Source organism: Heteronotia binoei, chromosome 16 (genome assembly GCF_032191835.1).
Source record: "Heteronotia binoei isolate CCM8104 ecotype False Entrance Well chromosome 16, APGP_CSIRO_Hbin_v1, whole genome shotgun sequence".
NCBI classification, from domain to species: Eukaryota; Metazoa; Chordata; class Lepidosauria; order Squamata; family Gekkonidae; genus Heteronotia; species Heteronotia binoei.
The window spans coordinates 48507220-48525872 of NC_083238.1; the positions used below are offsets into that span (position 1 = coordinate 48507220).

The 18653-nt window shown below is 45.3% G+C and overlaps 1 protein-coding gene across 1 annotated transcript in view; it reads right to left on the minus strand.

Annotated features, from left to right (window-relative positions):
• The window catches only part of CDK15 (cyclin dependent kinase 15), an 83246-nt gene that overhangs the window by 63197 nt on the left and 1396 nt on the right, over positions 1–18653 (minus strand). The window contains exons 2-6 of the mRNA XM_060257037.1: positions 12375–12524; positions 7221–7318; positions 5948–6027; positions 1952–2046; positions 200–262 (exon numbers count right to left, since the gene is read on the minus strand). Coding sequence (XP_060113020.1) covers positions 200–262; positions 1952–2046; positions 5948–6027; positions 7221–7318; positions 12375–12524 — 486 coding nt within the window. The remainder of the gene's footprint in view (positions 1–199; positions 263–1951; positions 2047–5947; positions 6028–7220; positions 7319–12374; positions 12525–18653) is intronic.

An 18653-nucleotide genomic window follows, 5' to 3' on the forward strand; every position in this document is an offset into this window, starting at 1 on the left:
ATGACTGTGCTCTGGGGCCATCCTTCCTGAGCTAAGACAAAAAGGTGTGAGCTGGCAGCTAAAAATCTGTAAGCTAGCTCACGCGAACTCAGCTTAGAGGGAACACTGCCTGGCACCAAGCCAGCCGGAACTGCCTTCCTGTGTGTTCCTGTTCAAAAAAAGCCCTGCTGAGGAAGAATTTGGCCCTCTCAGAACTTACCATGGCATTATGAAGATGAATTCCCCCGGGATGCCGGGACATGTACTGTGCCAAGTCTGTGTCCTGAACAGTTTGGAAGAGAGAAAGACAGACAGCAAATTTAGTCCTCAGAGAGCTTTTCCGCAGAATCTGACCAGTACCTCCAACCACATTTTAGAACTTAAGAATCCAACATGGCTATTCTCTGAAGCTATTTTAGAACCTGTATGAGATTCTCAATAAGTTTGTTTTAAATTTAAATAATACAATATTCTGTCTGCTTACAAGCAGGGGTGGAATTCTAGCAGGAGCTCCTTTGCATATTAGTTCACACCTCCCTAGTGTAGCCAGTCTTCCAAGAGCTTACAAAAAAGAGCCTTTGTAAGCTCTTGGAGGATTGGCTACATCAGGGATGTGTGGTCTAATATGCAAAGGAGCTCCTGCTAGAATTCCACCCCTGCTTACAACAGATGGGGAAATAGCCTTCTTACAGGAAAAATCAAATAGCCTTCTTATAGGAAAAGTCAAACATCAAATCGTGTGCCTCTTCCCATTCAAAAAATAAAAATGTCTGGCCAGGTGTGTGCAGCAGTGCAAAAGGCTACAAAAAGAGTAGGGCCCAGTTGTCAGAATAAGGGAAGGGGCAGTACTTGCTGGCGTTCACTACTTTAAAAGTTAGGGTTATATGGGCAACCGCACACTGGGATTGGCTAGCAGGGGAAGCACAACCTTGAGCTGTGCAACATCACAGGTTTTTTGTCTCTGATACAGGCTGCATTGTGACATGCTAGGCTGCAATCTGATGACCACTGGAACATGATGTCCGGGCAGTGACAATAATTTATGACAATAATCCATGGAACAACCACAAGGTGGAACAGGTAATATGTCAGAAAGTCCTTAATAACAGTTCATAAATGAATCCAAAGGTGTTTGTCTCTATTCACAGAAAGACATGTCCTGTTTTGCAACTTGGGGGATATTTTGAGGAGAGTCACTAAATGCTATGCTGAAGATGTGGTGTCTCTACCTCAAAAAACAAGAGCCCCGTGGTGCAGAGTGGTAAAGCTGCAGTACTGCAGTCAGAGCCCTCTGCTCACGACCTGAGTTCGATCTCAGCAAAAGCTGGTTTAGGTAGCCGGCTCGAGGTTGACTCAGCCTTCCATCCTTCCGAGGTCGGTAAAATGAGTACCCAGCTTGCTGGGGGGAAAGTGTAGGTGACTGGAGAAGGCAATGGCAAACCACTCTGTAAAAAGTCTATGAAAGCGTTGTGAAAGCAACGTCACCCCAGAGTCGAAAACGACTGATGCTTGCACAGGGGATTATCTTTACCCTTTTTACCTCAAAAAACAGCCCCCCTCAGATACCCACAGATCAATTTTCCATTATACCCTATGGGAATCCATAGGGAATGGAGGGCCCAGCAGACATTTCCCTCCCCCCCCCCCTGCGCTTTCTGATAACCCTGAAGTGGGGAGGAGGGCCTCCAATCCAGGAGATCACCTGCCTCCAACTGGGGATTGGCAACCCTAGGGTATAATGCCATAGAGTACATCCACCAAAGCAGCCAATTTTGTCCAGGGGCTATTGTCTGAAGATCAGTTGTAATGATCTCCAAGCCTGGGAAGGGGAAAACCAGCAAGAAGCACTAGTCATGGTGATGTGCTTACTCGTTACATAGCCATGATATTAAAAGAAACTTCATAACATTACAGAAATATAGATGGTATCCTCATCGGCATATATGTTCACAAAGCATAGACAGCAACTCACCATGTACTCAAAAACCAATGTCAGGGTCTCCTTCGTCTGAATGATATCGTGTAGCAGCACAATGTTGGCGTGTTTTAGGCCCCTGAGGAGGGAAGCTAAAGAAACAGGGCAGAAAGAAGAGTCAGGCCAAGCAAGGCCTGCTATCCCTGTGAAAGGAAGCACTTTACGGCCATGGATCCTGAGGCAGTGTTGAGACAAGCTTGTTCAATTCAACAATTTGCTTGGAATTTGGAGCTGAGGCAGCAAGGTTTGTGTTCTTCCCAACAGAAGTGACAGGGAAGTTAAAATTATGAGTGCATCCCTCCCCCCTCAGACATGGTCTGCTTTTCTTATTGGTGTTACAAAGTGCAGGTCATGCCCTTGGAGAGGATGAATAGTCGCCTGATAGATTCTAGGACAGGCCAAAGATCAGTACAGGGATGCCAGCATGAAAGAAGACCTCAACGGACTAACTCTAATTTATATTAGAATCCAATCCCATTCTTAAACTCATTGTCCTGGTAGAGTCTCCGTTTCACCCTGGACCACTTTGAAATGCAATGGCGGGGGTGTGGGGGAGACACAATGGGCATTTAAGACTGTTGGCTGGCCTGGCAGGCAGTTGTTATGCACACACACACACACACCCTCCTTTCACCTTAGTGTGGGAAAAGATTAGTGTAGCCCACTGGGACCTCAAGGCAGACTAAAGCACCAGCCTTAGCAATAAATTAAGCAAGCTGTTTTGGATATTACTTTTGTCTGGATCATCTCAAGGTCTGATGGGAATAACAGTTAAGAAAATGAATAGATCAGAGACTTCAAGAGAATGTCAGACTTGTTGTCCAGTACCGTGACTTCTCCTAGCGATCGAAAAGGAGCAGAGGAGAAGGAAGAAAAAAACATCTTCTAAGATTGCAAACTCTTTGGGAAATTCCTGGAGATTTGGGGGGGGGGGGGTGGAGCCTAGGGAAGGAAGGGCTGGGCTGGGATCTCAGTGGAGTATAATGACATAGAGTCCCCTTCCCCTCCAAGTAGCCACTTTCTCCCAGGGATCTGATCTTTGTTATCTAGAGGTCAGCTGTGATTCTGTGAGATCCCCCCCTCCCAATATGAACCCTAGACTATCCTCCAAACCAGCAAATAGTGAAAAATGCAAATATCTTCAAGTGCAAATGACGTCCACATACACTAACCTGTAAATGCTGGCACACGTCCAAGAAACGTATACATAAGAAGGTAAAGGTAGTCCCCTGTGTAAGGACCGAGTCGTTACCGACCCATCGGGTGACATCACATCACAATGTTTTCTTGGCAGGCTTTTCATGGGGTGGTTTGCCATGGCCTTCCCCAGTCATCTACACTTTTTTGGTAGAAAAAGCCCAGGAGGGACTCATTTGCATATTAGGCCACACCTCCAGAGAGAACTGCGCTCCTGCTCAAAAAAAGCCCTGCTTTACCCCAGGCAAATTTGTACATGCTAGATACTTTATCGCACATTTATAAATGCACATAATACTGTGCTGAAAATAGAATGTTTCTTTAAACAAACTAATAAAAGGTTCAAATGGAGATTTGGAAGCTTTACTCATTCCTTAAAAGGAATGTTCTGCTATTCAGATGCTGTGTTCCAGTTCTCCTAGAAAGGCTAATTTCTTCAAAGTCTATGGAGGAAATTCTCTCTATGATGCCTGCCATATCTCAAAGCAGTTTTATCTCCCATTGGAATTCCTCCACTTGGCAGAAGTTGGCTTTACCCTTGACCTATTTCTTTTTTTAAATAACAGGCAACGGTCCAGTGGTTGGCCAGCAGGACTTTGATGTGCAGCTTCTAGCACCTCCTGATTGAAACATCTCAAGCAAGCCCTGATTTGCTCAGTCCAGGCTAGCCAATTTTGTCAGATCTCAGGAGCAAAGCAGGGTCAGCTCTGGTTATTCCTTGGATGGGAGACCACCATGGAAGCCCAAGGCTGCTACGTGGAGGCAGGCAATAGCAAATCACCTCTGAACTCTCTGGCGTTGAAAACCCCGGGGGGGGGGGGGTTAGCAGGAACACACCGGAACACAGTTCTGACTGACTTGGCATCTGGGTGTGGCCTAATATGTAAATGAGTTTCTGCTGGGCTTTTTAGACAAAAAAATCCTATGTGGTGATGTCTGGGGTGTGGCCTAAAATGCAAATGAATTCCTGCTGGGCTTTTTCTACAAAAAAAGTCCTCTGTGAACCATGGTGATGTCAGAGGGTGTGGCCTGATATGCAAATGGATTCCTGCTGGGCTTTTTCTACAAAAAAGTCATCTGTGAAACCATGGTGATGTCAGAGGGTGTGGCCTGATATGCAAATGGATTCCTGCTGGGCTTTTTCTACAAAAAAGTCCTCTGTGAAACCATGGTGATGTCTGGGGTGTGGCCTGATAAGCAAATGAGTTCCTAACAGGCTTTTTCTACAAAAAAGCCCTGGAAAACCCCATGGGGTCACTGTAAGTCAGCTGTGACTTGATGACATAAACCTCCCAGCAAACATGTGCAGATTGACTTACTATACTAAGACCGCTGGCACAGTGTTACATTTTTTAGCACAGTACACAAAATGTGATCTGCCCAGGCTTTCCCAAAGATCCATAAGTGATTTCAGAAGCCAAATGACACATTCAGAAGCCGAATGAAACTCTACTCTCCAGTAATAAAGACAGATGGATTCAGAGACCAATTTCTCACTAGGGTTGTTCCCGGTGGAGAGCCCCTTTGCTCCCAGGGTTTCTCTCGGTTTTTGCCCCAGAGCTGCGAGTTGGTGCACCGCTTTTCCACAGCAAGTGAGATCCTCTTACAAGCGGTTTCTGCTTGCTGCAGAAAAGCAGTGCGCCAACTCGCAGCTCTGGGGCAGCTTGTGCGAAAACCGAGAGAAATGCCAGGGGCAAAAGGGCTCTCCACCTGGAACAAACCCTAATGCGAAATTGGTCACATTCTAGCTGCATCACCAAATTGTGTTAGTCTTTAAGGCGTTCCTGAACTCTGGCTCTTTTCCTCTGAGACAGACAGACTGACATGGCTGCCCATCTTGATCTGTCTCCGTGAATTAATCTGTTATTTTTCCAAAGTCAAAGGGGAAAACATTTTAATTGCAAAAGTTACCGATTAAAACAGTGTGCACATCTTGATTGTGCATGGGTGCTTAATTTTTAAAAAGACAGAAAAAGAGAAAAAGGGAAGAGAAGAGCACTCTACGTTCCCAGGAGCAGTTAATGTTTGCATCCCATACTAGAGGATCTGGGGACAAGTACCCGAATTACCAGCTCTGAGTTTGGAGATACATTACGTTTTGGGGGTGGAGCTTGGGGAGGGCAGGGTATAAGGCCATAGGGTCCAGCTGCCTTCTTCTCCACGGGAATTGATTGCCATAGTCTGGAGATTAGTTGCAATTCTGGAAGACTGCCAGGCCCCACCTGGAGGTTGGCAACCCTGCCCAGTACTAAAGGCTGATTTGTACAATGAGGCCCTGGCACAGATTAAGCTCTGGATCAGGGGTGACCAAACTTGATCAACGTAAGAGTCACACAGAATAATCATTGGAGGTTTAAGAGCTGCAAGAAATGAATGCCAGATGTTTGAGAGTCACAAGAAGGAAGGAAGGAAGGAAGGAGGGAAGGAGGGGAGGAGGGAAGGAAGGAAGGAAGGAGGGAAGGAAGGAAGGAAGGAAGGAGGGAAGGAGGGAAGGAAGGAAGGAAGGAAGGAAGGAAGGAAGGAAGGAAGGAAGGAAGGAAGGAAGGAAGGAAGGAAGGAAGGAAGGAAGGAAGGAAGGAAGGAAGGAAGGCAAATAGATGAGGGGAGGGGGCATGGAAGGAAAGCAACTTTAACTTTAAATGCATTCTCCAAGCCACTCCAAGCCATTCTCCATTTAAATAGACAAATGCCTTCTCAAGCTGTCTGATGGGGGCTTTGAGAGTGTGAAAGAGCCACATGTAGCTCCCCAGCTGCAGTTTGGCCACCTCTGCCCTGGATCCGTTTTCCATTTCTTACCTTCTCTTATAGTTGTAAAAGGCATTCCTTCCTCAGTCTTCAGTCGGATGACTTTCAAAGCTACCAACTGGCCATAAATCCTAATGGGACAGAGGACAATGAGATGCATGTGAGATCCAAAGTTGCCAAGGCTAGATAGGGTTGACAAGTCAAGAAATATCTGGGGACTTCGGAGCTGGAGCCAGGAGACTTTTGGGGGTGGAACCAGGAGCAAGGGTGTGCGAAGCAGGACTGAACTCCAAAAGGAGTTCTGACCATCACATTTAAAGGGATTGTGCTCCTTTTAAATGCCTTCCTTCCATAGGAAATAATGAAGGGTAGGGGCATCTTCTTTGGGAGTGCATAGAATTGGACCCCCTGGTCCAATCGTTTTGAAACTTGGGAAGTGTTTTGAGGAGAGGCTCTTAATGCTATGCTGAAATTTTGGTGGCTCTATCTAAAAAAAAAAAAAACAGCCCCTCTGGAGCCCCAGATACTTGTGGATCAATTCTCCATTATACCCTATGGGAATCGATCTCCATAGGGAATAATGGAGTGGCCAGAAGACATTTCCTTCCCCCCCCGCCCGCTTTCTGATGACCCTGCGGCAGGGAGAGGCCTCCAAACCGGGGGTCCCCTGCCCCCACCTGGGGATTGGCAACCCTACATGGCTACCACAAATACTTAATTTATTTGTTTCATTCATGCCCTGCCTTTCTCCCCAATGCGGACCTAAAGCAGGCTCACATCATCCCCTTGCCCTTTTTATCCTCACCTTCCCTGTCAGGTAGGTTAGGCTGGGAGATCATGACTGGTCCAAGGTCACCCACTGAGCTTCCATGGCAGAATGGGGGTTCAAACCTGGTCTCCCAGATATTAGTTGGATGCTCTAACCACTACATCACACCTGCTCTCCTGTATAGTCTGTGAATCAGCCTTCAATTAATTGTGGCAATCACTGTGTGATGCACTGAATAACCACCATGGGCTCAACCAGTACAATTTGGTATAGTGGTTAAGTGCATGGACTATTATCTGGGAGAACCAGGTTTGATTCCCCACTCCTCCACTTGCAGCTGCTGGAATGGCCTCGGGTCAGCCATAGCTCTCGTAGGAGTTGTCCTTGAAAGGGCAGCTGTTCTAAGAGCTCTCTCAGTCTCACCTACCTCACAGGGTGTTTGTTTGGGGGGAGGGGGGGGGAGGTAAAGGAGATTGTGACCGCTCTGAGATTCAGAGTATAGGGCAGGATATAAATCCAATATCTTCTAAATTATTTCCTGTACAAAAGTTTCACCTGCTGATCCCCTTGTATACTGTAGAGTGAGAACCTTCATTCAGCTTCTCAAGATTCAGGTAGGATGCAGCATTTCCAAATGGGAGGGCCCTTCTTTGCTTACATGTGTTGAGAGGAACACAAAATAAAGAAATAGGAATTTGTTATTGAATCATTTTTTCAGTTTATACAGCAGTAACTTTTGAAGTTATATGAAACACTTCATCTAGAAAAGCGAAGAGGCAGATAACACACACCAGATTGAAAGATATTTAGCCATTCATTTATTTGTTTATCAAATAAAAGGCAAAAGGGACACATGCTTTCTTCCTTGTATCTGATCTTCCAAATTGGCTTTATTTATCACTAAGGGGAAAATCCACGCTTGGAGGAACTCTCCTATTTACATACACTTCACATGTTCCAGGGCTGAGATCAATAACTGGAATTAGTTTTTGTGACTGAAGTAGGAATGCCAGCCTCTAGGCAGGGTGTGGAGGAGTGGGATGTTATTCACAATTATCTGCTGCAGTCACTGGAAGCAGGGCTTTTTGTGAGCAGGGACGCACAGGAACGCAGTTCCGGCTGGCTTGATGTCAGGGGGTGTGGCCTAATATGGAAATGAGTCCCTGCTGGGCTTTTTCAGCAAAAAAAGCCCTGTGTGCATCAATGGTGACATCAGGAGGTGTGGCCTAATATACAAACGAGTTCCTGGTGGGCTTTTTCTACCAAAAAAGCCCTGACTGGAAGTATCTGCCTGTATGAATACACATTCATATCTGAGATTCCAACATCCAGTCCTGAAAATGCTACTCAAAGAACTGGTCACAAGCAGACAATTAGGGCTGTCAACCTCCAGGTGATGGCTGGAGTTTTCCTGGTATTACAACTGATCTCCAGGCGACAAGAATCAGTTCACCTGGAGAAAACGGCCACATTGGAAGGCAGACTGTATGTGGCATTATTCTCTATGGCAGGGGTGGCCAACGGTAGCTCTCCAGATGTTTTTTGCCTACAACTCCCATCAGCCCCAGCCGTTGGCCATTGGGAGTTGTAGGCAAGAAACATCTGGAGAGCTACCGTTGGCCATCCCTGCTCTTTGATGCTCTCCCCTCCCCAAACCCTGTCCTCCTCAAGCTCCACCCCCAAAATCTTCAGGCATTTCCCAACCTGGAGCTGGCAGCCCTACATTCATGCTATTATTTCACAGGTGGGCAACACTGAAGCTCGGAGCTAAGTGGCTATTCCTGTATTTGGTTTTCAAGGACAACAACATGTGTCACAGTCTTGTTTGTGTTTTCACTAGAGACATGCTGTTATGTAGGTGAAGGCATGCCTGGACACGTTGGTTGTTGTGTCCTGAGCTTGAGGCGCAACACAGTAGACTGAGAAGACCCAAAGGCCTACATCCCGATTGGCTGCATAATTCAAACTGGTCAATCGGGAGGCAGTATCAGAGGATCTTAGGATCTGCCAATGAGGATGCATATTCTAATGAAGGATCCAAAAAGGGTACAATCACGGGATGTTTCCTGCTTCCTGCGGGCTGGGTTTCCCCAGACCCAACTCTATATATTGCCACATGCTCTGAGTGCTTGCCAGTTGTTTGTAAAGATGCTGTATCACTAATAAAGAGCTTGATCACTATGTAACGAGCCTCCTCATGCAACAAACCCAGTATTTAACACATGCCATTATTAAAGGTCAGCCAGCTAGATGAGCCGCCATAGCAGGCTTTTACAGAGGTAGGAACATCCCAGAAAGCATGTTTGATGTCCCTCCTAGAAGTAAAATCCATACCTAATCTGAGGAGAGCCCTTTGCTTGCTCAAGGGGACACGCCTTACAGAAAAAAATGGTTTTTTAGAAAATGGTTTTTGAGGTTAGAAAGTTTTTTGAACACTGCCTTGAAAGGCAGGAATCCAAATGTGACAAATTCTTTTCTGTAGACTTGAAATTAAGAACATAAGAGAAGCCATCTTGGATCAGGCCAATGGCCCATCCAGTCCAGCACCCTGTGTCACACAGTGGCCAAAAAAAACCCCAAGTGCCATCAGGAGGTTCACAAGTAGGGCTAGAAGCCCTTCCACTTTGCACCCCACCCCCAAGCACCAAGAATACAGAGCATCACTGCCCCAGACAGAGAGTTCCAACAATATGCTGTGGCTAATAGCCACTGATGGACCTCTGCTCCATATGCTTATCCAATCCCCTCTTGAAGCTGTCTATGCTTGTAGCCGCCACCATCTCCTGTGGCAGTGAATTCCACATGTTAATCACCCTTTGGGTGAAGAAAGACTTCCTTTTATCCGTTCTAACCCGACTGCTCAGCAATTTCATTGAATGCCCACGAGATCTTGCATTGTGAGAAAGGGAGAAAAGTACTTCTTTCTCTACTTTCTCCATCCCATGCATAATCTTGTAAACCTCTATCATGTCACCCCGCAGTCGACGTTTCTTCAAGCTAAAGAGCCCCAAGCGTTTTAACCTTTCTTCATAGGGAAAGTGTTCCAAACCTTTAATCATTCTAGTTGCCCTTTTCTGGACTTTTTCCAATGCTATAATATCCTTTTTGAGGTGCAGTGACCAGAATTGTACACAGTACTCCAAATGAGGCCGCATCATAGATTTATACAGAAAATTAAAAATTTTCTTTTCATTCTGAATGAAGAGTAGGCAGGGCAGGCCCTAGACTGTCTGGCACCCTAGGCAAGACTAAATTCTAGTGCCCCCCCCCCACTGATAATGTCACCAAGTCACATGGGGGGGTGCCCGATTCACTGGTCCCAGAAGGCTGGCACCCTAGGCAGTCGCCTAGTTTGCCAAGTGGTAGGGCCGGCCCTGAGAGTAGGAATGTGCATTTGTTTATTAATACACTATTTAAAAGTCCCACTTGTTTTTTATTTTCTTACAGCAAACACTGATGGGGAAATCAACAATATTCATCCACTTAGTTCATGTTTGTTTATCGGTTATTACTGTGCCTTGTGGACTGGTTCAGAGTTCCACAGGTCAGAGGGACAACAGGAGAGTTAGAAGCTAATGAATGGCAGGGAACTTAATCATCAAGTCAAAAAACCATCAAGTAGCAGCAGGAGAGAATTGTGCTGATAGATCTTTGCTTCCACCAATCATGAGGGGCCTAGGCTTTCGTGGCTCTGTATATGCAATGGTTACTGTTTTCCTGTGGTTATTCTGGAAGAAGGAAGAGGAAGATATTGAATTTATACCCCGCCCTTCACTCAGAGTCTCAGAGCAGCTTATTATTTCCCTTCCTCTCCCCACAACAGACATCCTGAAGAAGAAGAAGAAGAAGATGATGATGATGATGATATTGGATTTATATCCTGCCCTCCACTCCGAATCTCAGAGTCTTAGAGCAGCTCACAATCTCCTTTATCTTCCTCCGCCACAACAGATACCCTGTGAGGTGGGTGGAGCTGAGAGGGCTCTCACAGCAGCTGCCCTTTCAAGAACAACTCCTGTGAGAGCTATGGCTGACCCAAGGCCATTCCAGCAGCTGCAAGTGGAGGAGTGGGGAATCAAACCCGGTTCTCCCAGATAAGAGTCCTCACACTTAACCACTACACCGAACTGGCTTCTCTTTCAGAGAACAGCTCTGAAAGAACTTGTGACTGACCCAAGGTCACCCAGCAGCTGCATGTGGAGGAGTGGGGGATCCAACCCAGTTCTCCAGATTAGAGTCCACAGCTCTTAACTACTACACCAAACTGGCTCAACAAGATTTTGGAAGGGGGGACAATGTCCTTCTAGAAGCACAGCAGGCTCTCTTCTCTTGGTCTGCAAACAGTTCTTCTTGGCAGCTTGGAACTATGACTCTTGGGCCAAGAACACTTTGGTTCACGTTCCTGGCCGCACCTAGGTCTTAAGTACCTGTGACAGAGGAGGAACAAACTCAGCCAGATCTTCATCAGTTATTAACGACTGGGTAGCAGGATCTTCCTCCCCTGCAACTGGTAAACAAGTCTTGAGATACTGCAATCTAAGCAGGATACCCGTTGATTGAAAGCAGACGTTGAGTTATGTAAGAAGAGGAATTTGCCAAGAACTGAAAACATTTAGGGATGACTCAGTAACTGGGTGATGTCCAGTTTGGCCAGAACTTTATAAACTACTCTAGAAGATATTAATAATCTACTCCAGTAAACAGGTGTTTCTCTCCTGACTGGATGTCAAACTGGTACGGCAATGATAATGAGAGGGACTGTGCTAGGGTTGCCAATTGGGGGCAGGGGACCCCCTGATTTGGAGGCCCTCCCCCCACTTCAGGGTCATCAGAAAGCGGGGGTGGGGGGAGGGAAATGTCTGCTGGGCACTCCATTATACCATAGTAATGGAGAATTGATTTGCGGGTATCTGGGGCTCAGGGGAGGGGGGTGTTTTTCGAGGTAGAGGCACCAAATCTGCAGCATAGCATCCAATGCCTCTCCTCAAAAGACCCTGATCACTTTGTATAATGCAGACTTAGCATTGAAGCGCTGTATTCATAATGATGATATATTAACTGTGAGACTGCTTTGTTAGCTTTGAAGCTGACATTTATGAATGACACACAGTCTTTGAAAATTGTTCTGTGTATTTCAATAAAGCAGAAGATAGTTAAGAACACTGAGTTTATATCTGATTTGCTTCCTAGCATTCATTCTCCCACTTCAAAGATCCTTTGGAGTTCCTTCATAGAACTAAAATCGTGTTTACCATATAACCTCACAGTTTCTCAGTACTGAATGTCATATTGTTATTTGCATTTATACACTTGATAATTTTCTATGCAGCATTTTGGCTGTTTCTCCACAATACCATATTGCTATTTCAGCACGGTTGGCTATGAAATGCTGTGATTCATATAATCAGGGCTTTCTTTGAGCAGGAACGCACAGGGGGGGCAGTTCCGGCTGGCTTGGTGTCAGGGGGTGTGGCCTAATATGCAAATACGTTTCTGCTGAGCTTTTCCTGCACAAAAGCCGTGTGAAATAGTGATATCAGGAGGTGTGGCCTAATATGTAAATCAGTTCCTGCTGGGCTTTTTCGACAACAAAAGCCCTGCATATAATCTAATTTTAGTCCACTGCCAACTGCTCCAAGCCTTTGGGATTGGCTTAGATATGCATTCAGATCCAGAAATGACATTAAAGACTGGGACACAGTCACTTACCCACTGGAATCTCTCAGCAAAATCCTGATCCTGGGAGGGGGTGCTGAAACGGCGTTGCTTTATGCTTCTGCCTTTTTTAATCTGGAGCGTATGGAACCATTGTGGATCTGAAGAATTCTTAGGCAATGATGTTCTGTGTGGCTCTGTTAACTGGCGGGGAGAAAAGGATCCAAATTTAGGGCAATTATATCTATTGTCATAACCTCATCTTCAAATTCAGACTTCAGTTTATTAACTGTTTCCAGATGTCCATTCGGGGTTTCTGCAGCTTCCCTGGAATCAGCCGGAACTGCAAGATAGACATTTCCAGTGTTCCCTTTAAGCTGAGTTAGTGTGAGCTAGCTCACGGTTTTTGTCAGCTCAGGAAGGTAGCCCCAGAACATACTAATTTATGCAGTAGCTCACAATTTTAATGCCAGTAGCTCACAAAGTGGAATTTTTGCTCACAAGACTTCTCAGCTTAGAGGGAACGTTGGCCATGTCACCCGCATATTGGCTAAAACCCAAGGCAGGACTGGAAGTACTGCAAAATGGTGCCTTGAAGTTGTCAAATCACCTTGCTCAAGAAGAGAACATTTGAGACTGGTTGATAATTATTGAGACATCTTGGGTTTAGGGTGGACTTCTTTAGAAGTGGATGCACCACAGCCTGTTTCAAGGTGGGGGTGACAACATACTATCTCAAGGAAGCATTAACTGCCTCTCAAACCAGTTCTTCCCTAGGGTGGCCAACCTCCAGGTGGAGCCTGGAGACCTGTAGTTACAATGAATGCTCTGGAGGGCAGACTCTATACCATTTTCCCTGCTAAGGTCCCCCTCCCTTCAAGCTCCACTCCCAAATCTTTAGGAATTTCTCAACCCAGAGTTGGCAGCCCTGCACATGGGAGATTCAAGAGCCAGGAATGGCAAGGATCATATATGCAGATGATAGGCCTCACACTTCCGAGGATCCTGTTCACATGGATAGGAACCCTGTCCCTGCTAATATGGAGTCCAAAACAATACTGCATTGGTTTGTGAATTTCAGAAGTATATCATTCTGCCCACTCATCTGACAAAAATAACACAGAAAGGCCAAAGATTTGATTAAAAATTGTCTGTTAGTGTATGAAAGCCCCTTCCTTCAGAGGCCCACTAACACCAAGTACCTTCCAGAAGCAATGCAAGACATTTCATTTATTCAAGAATGTTCTAGCCATGATGATACTGGTAATTCTTTCTTCTATAAGTCTCTTATTTATTAAATGCTGTTATCCAGGGCTTTTTTGGTAGAGAAAGCCCAGCAGGAACTCATTTGCATGTTAGGCCACACTCCTTGACATTACCATTGTTTCAGCACGAACTCATTAGACCACACCCCCTGACACCAAGCCAGCCAGAACTGTGTTCCTGTGCATTCCTGCTCAAAAAAAGCCCTCCTGTTATCAATACTTAAATCAATTCAAAGGAGCCCCAAGGTACAGAGTGGTAAAAGCTGCAGTATTGCAGTCCAAGCTCTCTGCTCACAACCTGAGTTTGATCTCAGCGGAAGCTGCGTTCAGGTAGCCAGCTCAAGATTGACTCATCCTTCCGAGGTCAGTAAAATGAGTACCCAGCTTGCTGGGGTGGGGGGGGGGGGAAGTGTAGATGACTGAGGAAGGCAATGGCAAACCACCCATTAAAAAGGCTGCTGTGAAAACGTCATGATGCGATGTCACACCAGAGTCAGAAATGACTGGTGCTTGCACAGGGGACTAGCTTTTAACCTAGTCAGTCTTCAGTGCCAGAGCATATAACAATTAATCCTTAAGAAACAAATGCATGGATAACACGTCAGCAACCTTAGGAGTGAACTGGTCTAAAAATATAACGGCTTTGCTGTATGAACGCCTTCTGAAAGGACTTGTGGGAAAACTTCAATGGAACTAAGTTGGTTGAGAGTAGAAAATTCCAGCGATACCTTACTTTCACAAATATTTCTAATTTGGGGAAACTAATATTGCTACTGAGACTCTAATCTGGAAATCTCTGTTATCTTCTATGGAGAATTTGGATGTTATCCCAAAAGAACACAAGATTTCAGCGTCTGGGTAGAGTATATTACCTACCTTCCCAAAAGACTCTGCTCCGTTAGGCCGAATCGTGCCTTGCAGTGATGAATCTTCAGTCTCTTTGCAGCAAAGTCTGCACCAAGGACTGAAGGCATTTCTACAGAGAACTTCTCCCATATTGTCCTGCAATCCTACTGCCAGATCTTTTCCCTCCCTGTTATGACTGTTTCCTCAGTTTGCCAGAGAAACTAGAAATGCATGAATGTGCATATGACTTGGATGAGGTCTCTGTCCCAAGTCCCATGACTTTTTTTCTCCACATTCCCAGTTTCAAACTTACCCAAATACAGAAAGCTTCTTATAAGGCATTTATTAAGGTCCTCATGAGTTCTCAAGGATCAGCAATCCCCAACTCAGTCACATGATGCCAAAGAAACCACAGATCCCCCCCCCCATCATCTGCTTGCTACCTTGTTTCCTGACCTTCCATAATCCTTGGCCCACATTCATATTCATACGTCTTCTTCTGTCATCTTTCTTATTCCTACCTTCCATTTCCTCTCGAGTCACTCTGTCCTTCATTACTAGCTTACACCAGCTTTTTAGGTGCGCTCAGGGCTTTTTTTGAGCAGGAATGCACAGGAACACAGTTTTAACTGGCTTGGTGTCAGGGGTGTGGCCTAATATGCAAATGAGTTCCTGCTGGGCCTTTTCTGGCAAAAAAGCCCTGTGCAAAACAACGATGATGTCAGAGGGCAGGGCTTAATATGCAAATAAGTTCCTGCTGGGCTTTTTATAGCAAAAAAGCCCTGGGTGTGCTAATGTAAATCAAGAGTCCAGAAGGACTTTAAAGAGTAACAAAATTTGTGGTAGGGCATGAGCTTTTGTGAGTCACTGCTCATTTCTTCAGACACAGATAGAGTGTGAGTCCATCTGTGATAGGGAGAGAGAGAGAGAGAGAGAGATTGTGCTGTTGTGATGGTGTCAGCAAACTTATGTACATTGGTTTATATAATTCATCATGTTGACACAGAGCTCAAAATTAAGTTTTCATTTTTCATATTTCATTTTATACCCATGCAAAATAAAATTTGAGTGTGTTTCTTTTTTAGGGTTGCCAGCTTCAAGTTACCTGGAAATTTGAGGGTGGAGCTTGGGAGAGTGGGGTTTCAGAAGGGGAGAGACCTCAGTTGGGTATAATGCCATTTAGTCCACCATCTTCTCCAGCAGAAGTGGAACAATTTTTTTAAATAAATACAAAATATATAAATAAGCGATTTATGTGACCTGGAGATCAGCTGTAATTCCTGGAGACCTTCAGCCCCCATCTGGAGGCTGGCAACCCTAGCACAAACTGATATTTTGCCTTTTGTTGTGCTATAATGTTTTCCCTTGCACATGATGTACATGGAATATGAACACATGAAATACTTTTGATCCTAGCGTGTCGAAGTGCAGGGAGATGCAACAAACCCTGCTCAGATTATCACCTTCCATGATTTCTCGCTTCACAAAATAACAAGGAGCAATAATGAACAATCCTAGATGACAGCAATGATACCATAAAAATATTGCCCACAATCCTAAACAGATTTACTGATTAATTGAAGTCAATGAACCTAGAAGGGTACAATTCCGTGTAGGGCTTCACTGTTTGCTGACAGGAAAAGATGAGCACCGACTGAAGACCTACCAGGTTTTCTGCATCACAACCTTAAGCCAGTTTAAAACTGCTATGACTTTCTCTGGGCAGCTATGGAGACTGCAACGGGGGAGGTGGGGGTGTTAAATGCTGAGATTCGTCTACATCATGCTGCATCACAAAATTCTGTTGTGGGGTGGTTGCTCATTTGGCAGGCGTGAAAATCACATTGCTTTGAAAGTGGCTTAAGTTTTGTACTGAAGTCCAACCTCAAGCCACAGGTAAATGGAAAGCATTGAGTGAGTAGCCTTGCATCAATCTGAATCCAGCAGCACCTTAAACACCAACAAAATTGTACAGGGCATAAGCTTTCGTGAGCCAAAGCTCACTTCTTCAGGTGAAAGGAAGCTCCTTCTTCAGACTAGGATTGATAGGTACTCTTTTTTTATTCCCCAGCAGAGATGAATACAAGATGTGGTGCTTGACCTCTGTGAACTATAGCGGCACAATACTTTGCAGCTATCTTCCATCTACCAAAATGGCTCCTGTCATGAAATGGTCTGGAGGTGCTTCTTGTTTTTCTACAGCCATTTTAGTCACCGTAACAGCAACATTCCTTTCTGAAGTCCAACTATGAGGTACAGGTAAAAAGGAAGTATCTGGTGAGTAGCCATGCGTAAATCTGTGTCCAGTAGCACGTTAAAGACCAACAAAATTGTCCAGGGCGTAAGCTTTCGTGAGCTGAAGAAAGCTCACCTTTTCAGGTGAAAGGAAAACACTTTTTCTGGGCAGGACTGATAGGTACTCTTTTTTTATTCTCTAGCAGAGATAGCATTGCCAGCTGGTTCTTTCTGACAACCAGCAGGGGGCGGGTGTTGCCAGCAGCGTTCCCTCTGAATTGAGTTAGTGTGAGCTTGCTCATCTTTTTTGCCTCTGGCTCACACATTTTTGTCAACTCAGGAAAAATGGCCCTAAAGCAAACTAATGTATTCAGAAGTTCCCAACTTTAATGAAATAGCTCACAAAGCAGAATTTTTGCTCACAAGACTCCACAGCTTAGAGGGAGTATTGGTTGCCAGTTTCTGGTTAGGAAACACCTGGAGACTTGGGGGTGCAGCCTGGGGAGGACAGGGGCCTCAGTGAGGTACAATGCCATGGTGCTGACCCTCCAAAGCATTCATTTTCTCAGGAGAGCTGATCTGTGCAATCTGGAGATGAGCTGTAATTCCAGGAGATCCCCAAGTTCCACCTGGAGTTTGGCATCTCAAAGATGTGTTCCTCAACCCTCTGTACTGTATGCCTTTCGGCTTTCTTCCATCCTCCCAAACGCCTCCTGTCATGGATCCATCTAAAGCAGGGGTGGCCAAACTGTGGCTTGGGAGACACATGTGGCTCTTTCACATATATTGTGCGGCTCTTGAAGCCCCCACTGACCAGCTGGAGGAAGGCATTTTTCTTTTTAAATCACTGCTCCAGCCAGCAGCTGGGAGAATGCATTGAAAGTTAAAGTTGCTTTCTTTCCACCTCTCCCCCTCCTCCATCTATTTTCCTTCCTTCCTACATAAGAGAAGCCATGTTGGATCAGGCCAATGGCCCATCCAGTCCAATACTCTGTGTCACACAGTGACCAAAAAAAAAAAAAAAAAAAACCCAAGTGCCATCAGGAGGTTCACAAGTAGGGCTAGAAGCCCTTCCACTTTGCCTCCCACCCAAGCACCAAGAATACAGAGCATAACTGCCCTGGACAGTTCCAATAATATACTGTGGCTAATAGCCACTGATGGACCTCTGCTCCATATTTTTATCCAACCCCCTCTTGAAACTGTCTATGCTTGTAGCCGCCGCCACCTCCTGTGGCAGTGAATTCCACATGTTAATCACCCTTTGGGTGAAGAAGTACTTCCTTTTATCCATTTTAACCCGACTGCTCAGCAATTTCATTGAATGCCCACGAGTTTTTGTATTGTGAGAAAGGAAGAGAAGTACTGCTTTCTCTACTTTCTCCATCCCATGCATAATCTTGTAAACCTCTATTATGTCACCCCGCAGTCGACGTTTCTCCAAGCTAAAGAGCCTGAAGAGTTTTAACCTTTCTTCATAGGGAAAGTGTTCCAAACCTTTAATCATTCTAGTAGCCCTTTTCTGGACTTTTTCCAATGCTATAATATCCTTTTTGAGGTGCGGTGACCAGAATTGTACACAGTATTCCAAATGAGACCGCACCATCGATTTATACAGGGGCATTATGATACTGGCTGATTTGTTTTCAGTTCCCTTCCTAATAATTCCCAGCATGGCGTTGGCCTTTTTTATTGCAATCGCACATTGTCTTGACATTTTCAGTGAGTTATCTACCACAACCCCAAGGTCTCTCTCTTGATCACTCTGCCAGTTCTCACCCCATCAACTTGTATTTGTAGCTGGGATTCTTGGCCCCAATGTGCATTACTTTGCACTTGGCCACATTAAACTTCATCTGCCACGTTGACGCCCACTCACCCAGCCTCAACAGATCCCTTTGGAGTGCCTCACAATCCTCTCTGGTTCTCACCACCCTGAACAATTTAGTGTCATCTGCAAACTTGGCCACTTCACTGCTTACTCCGA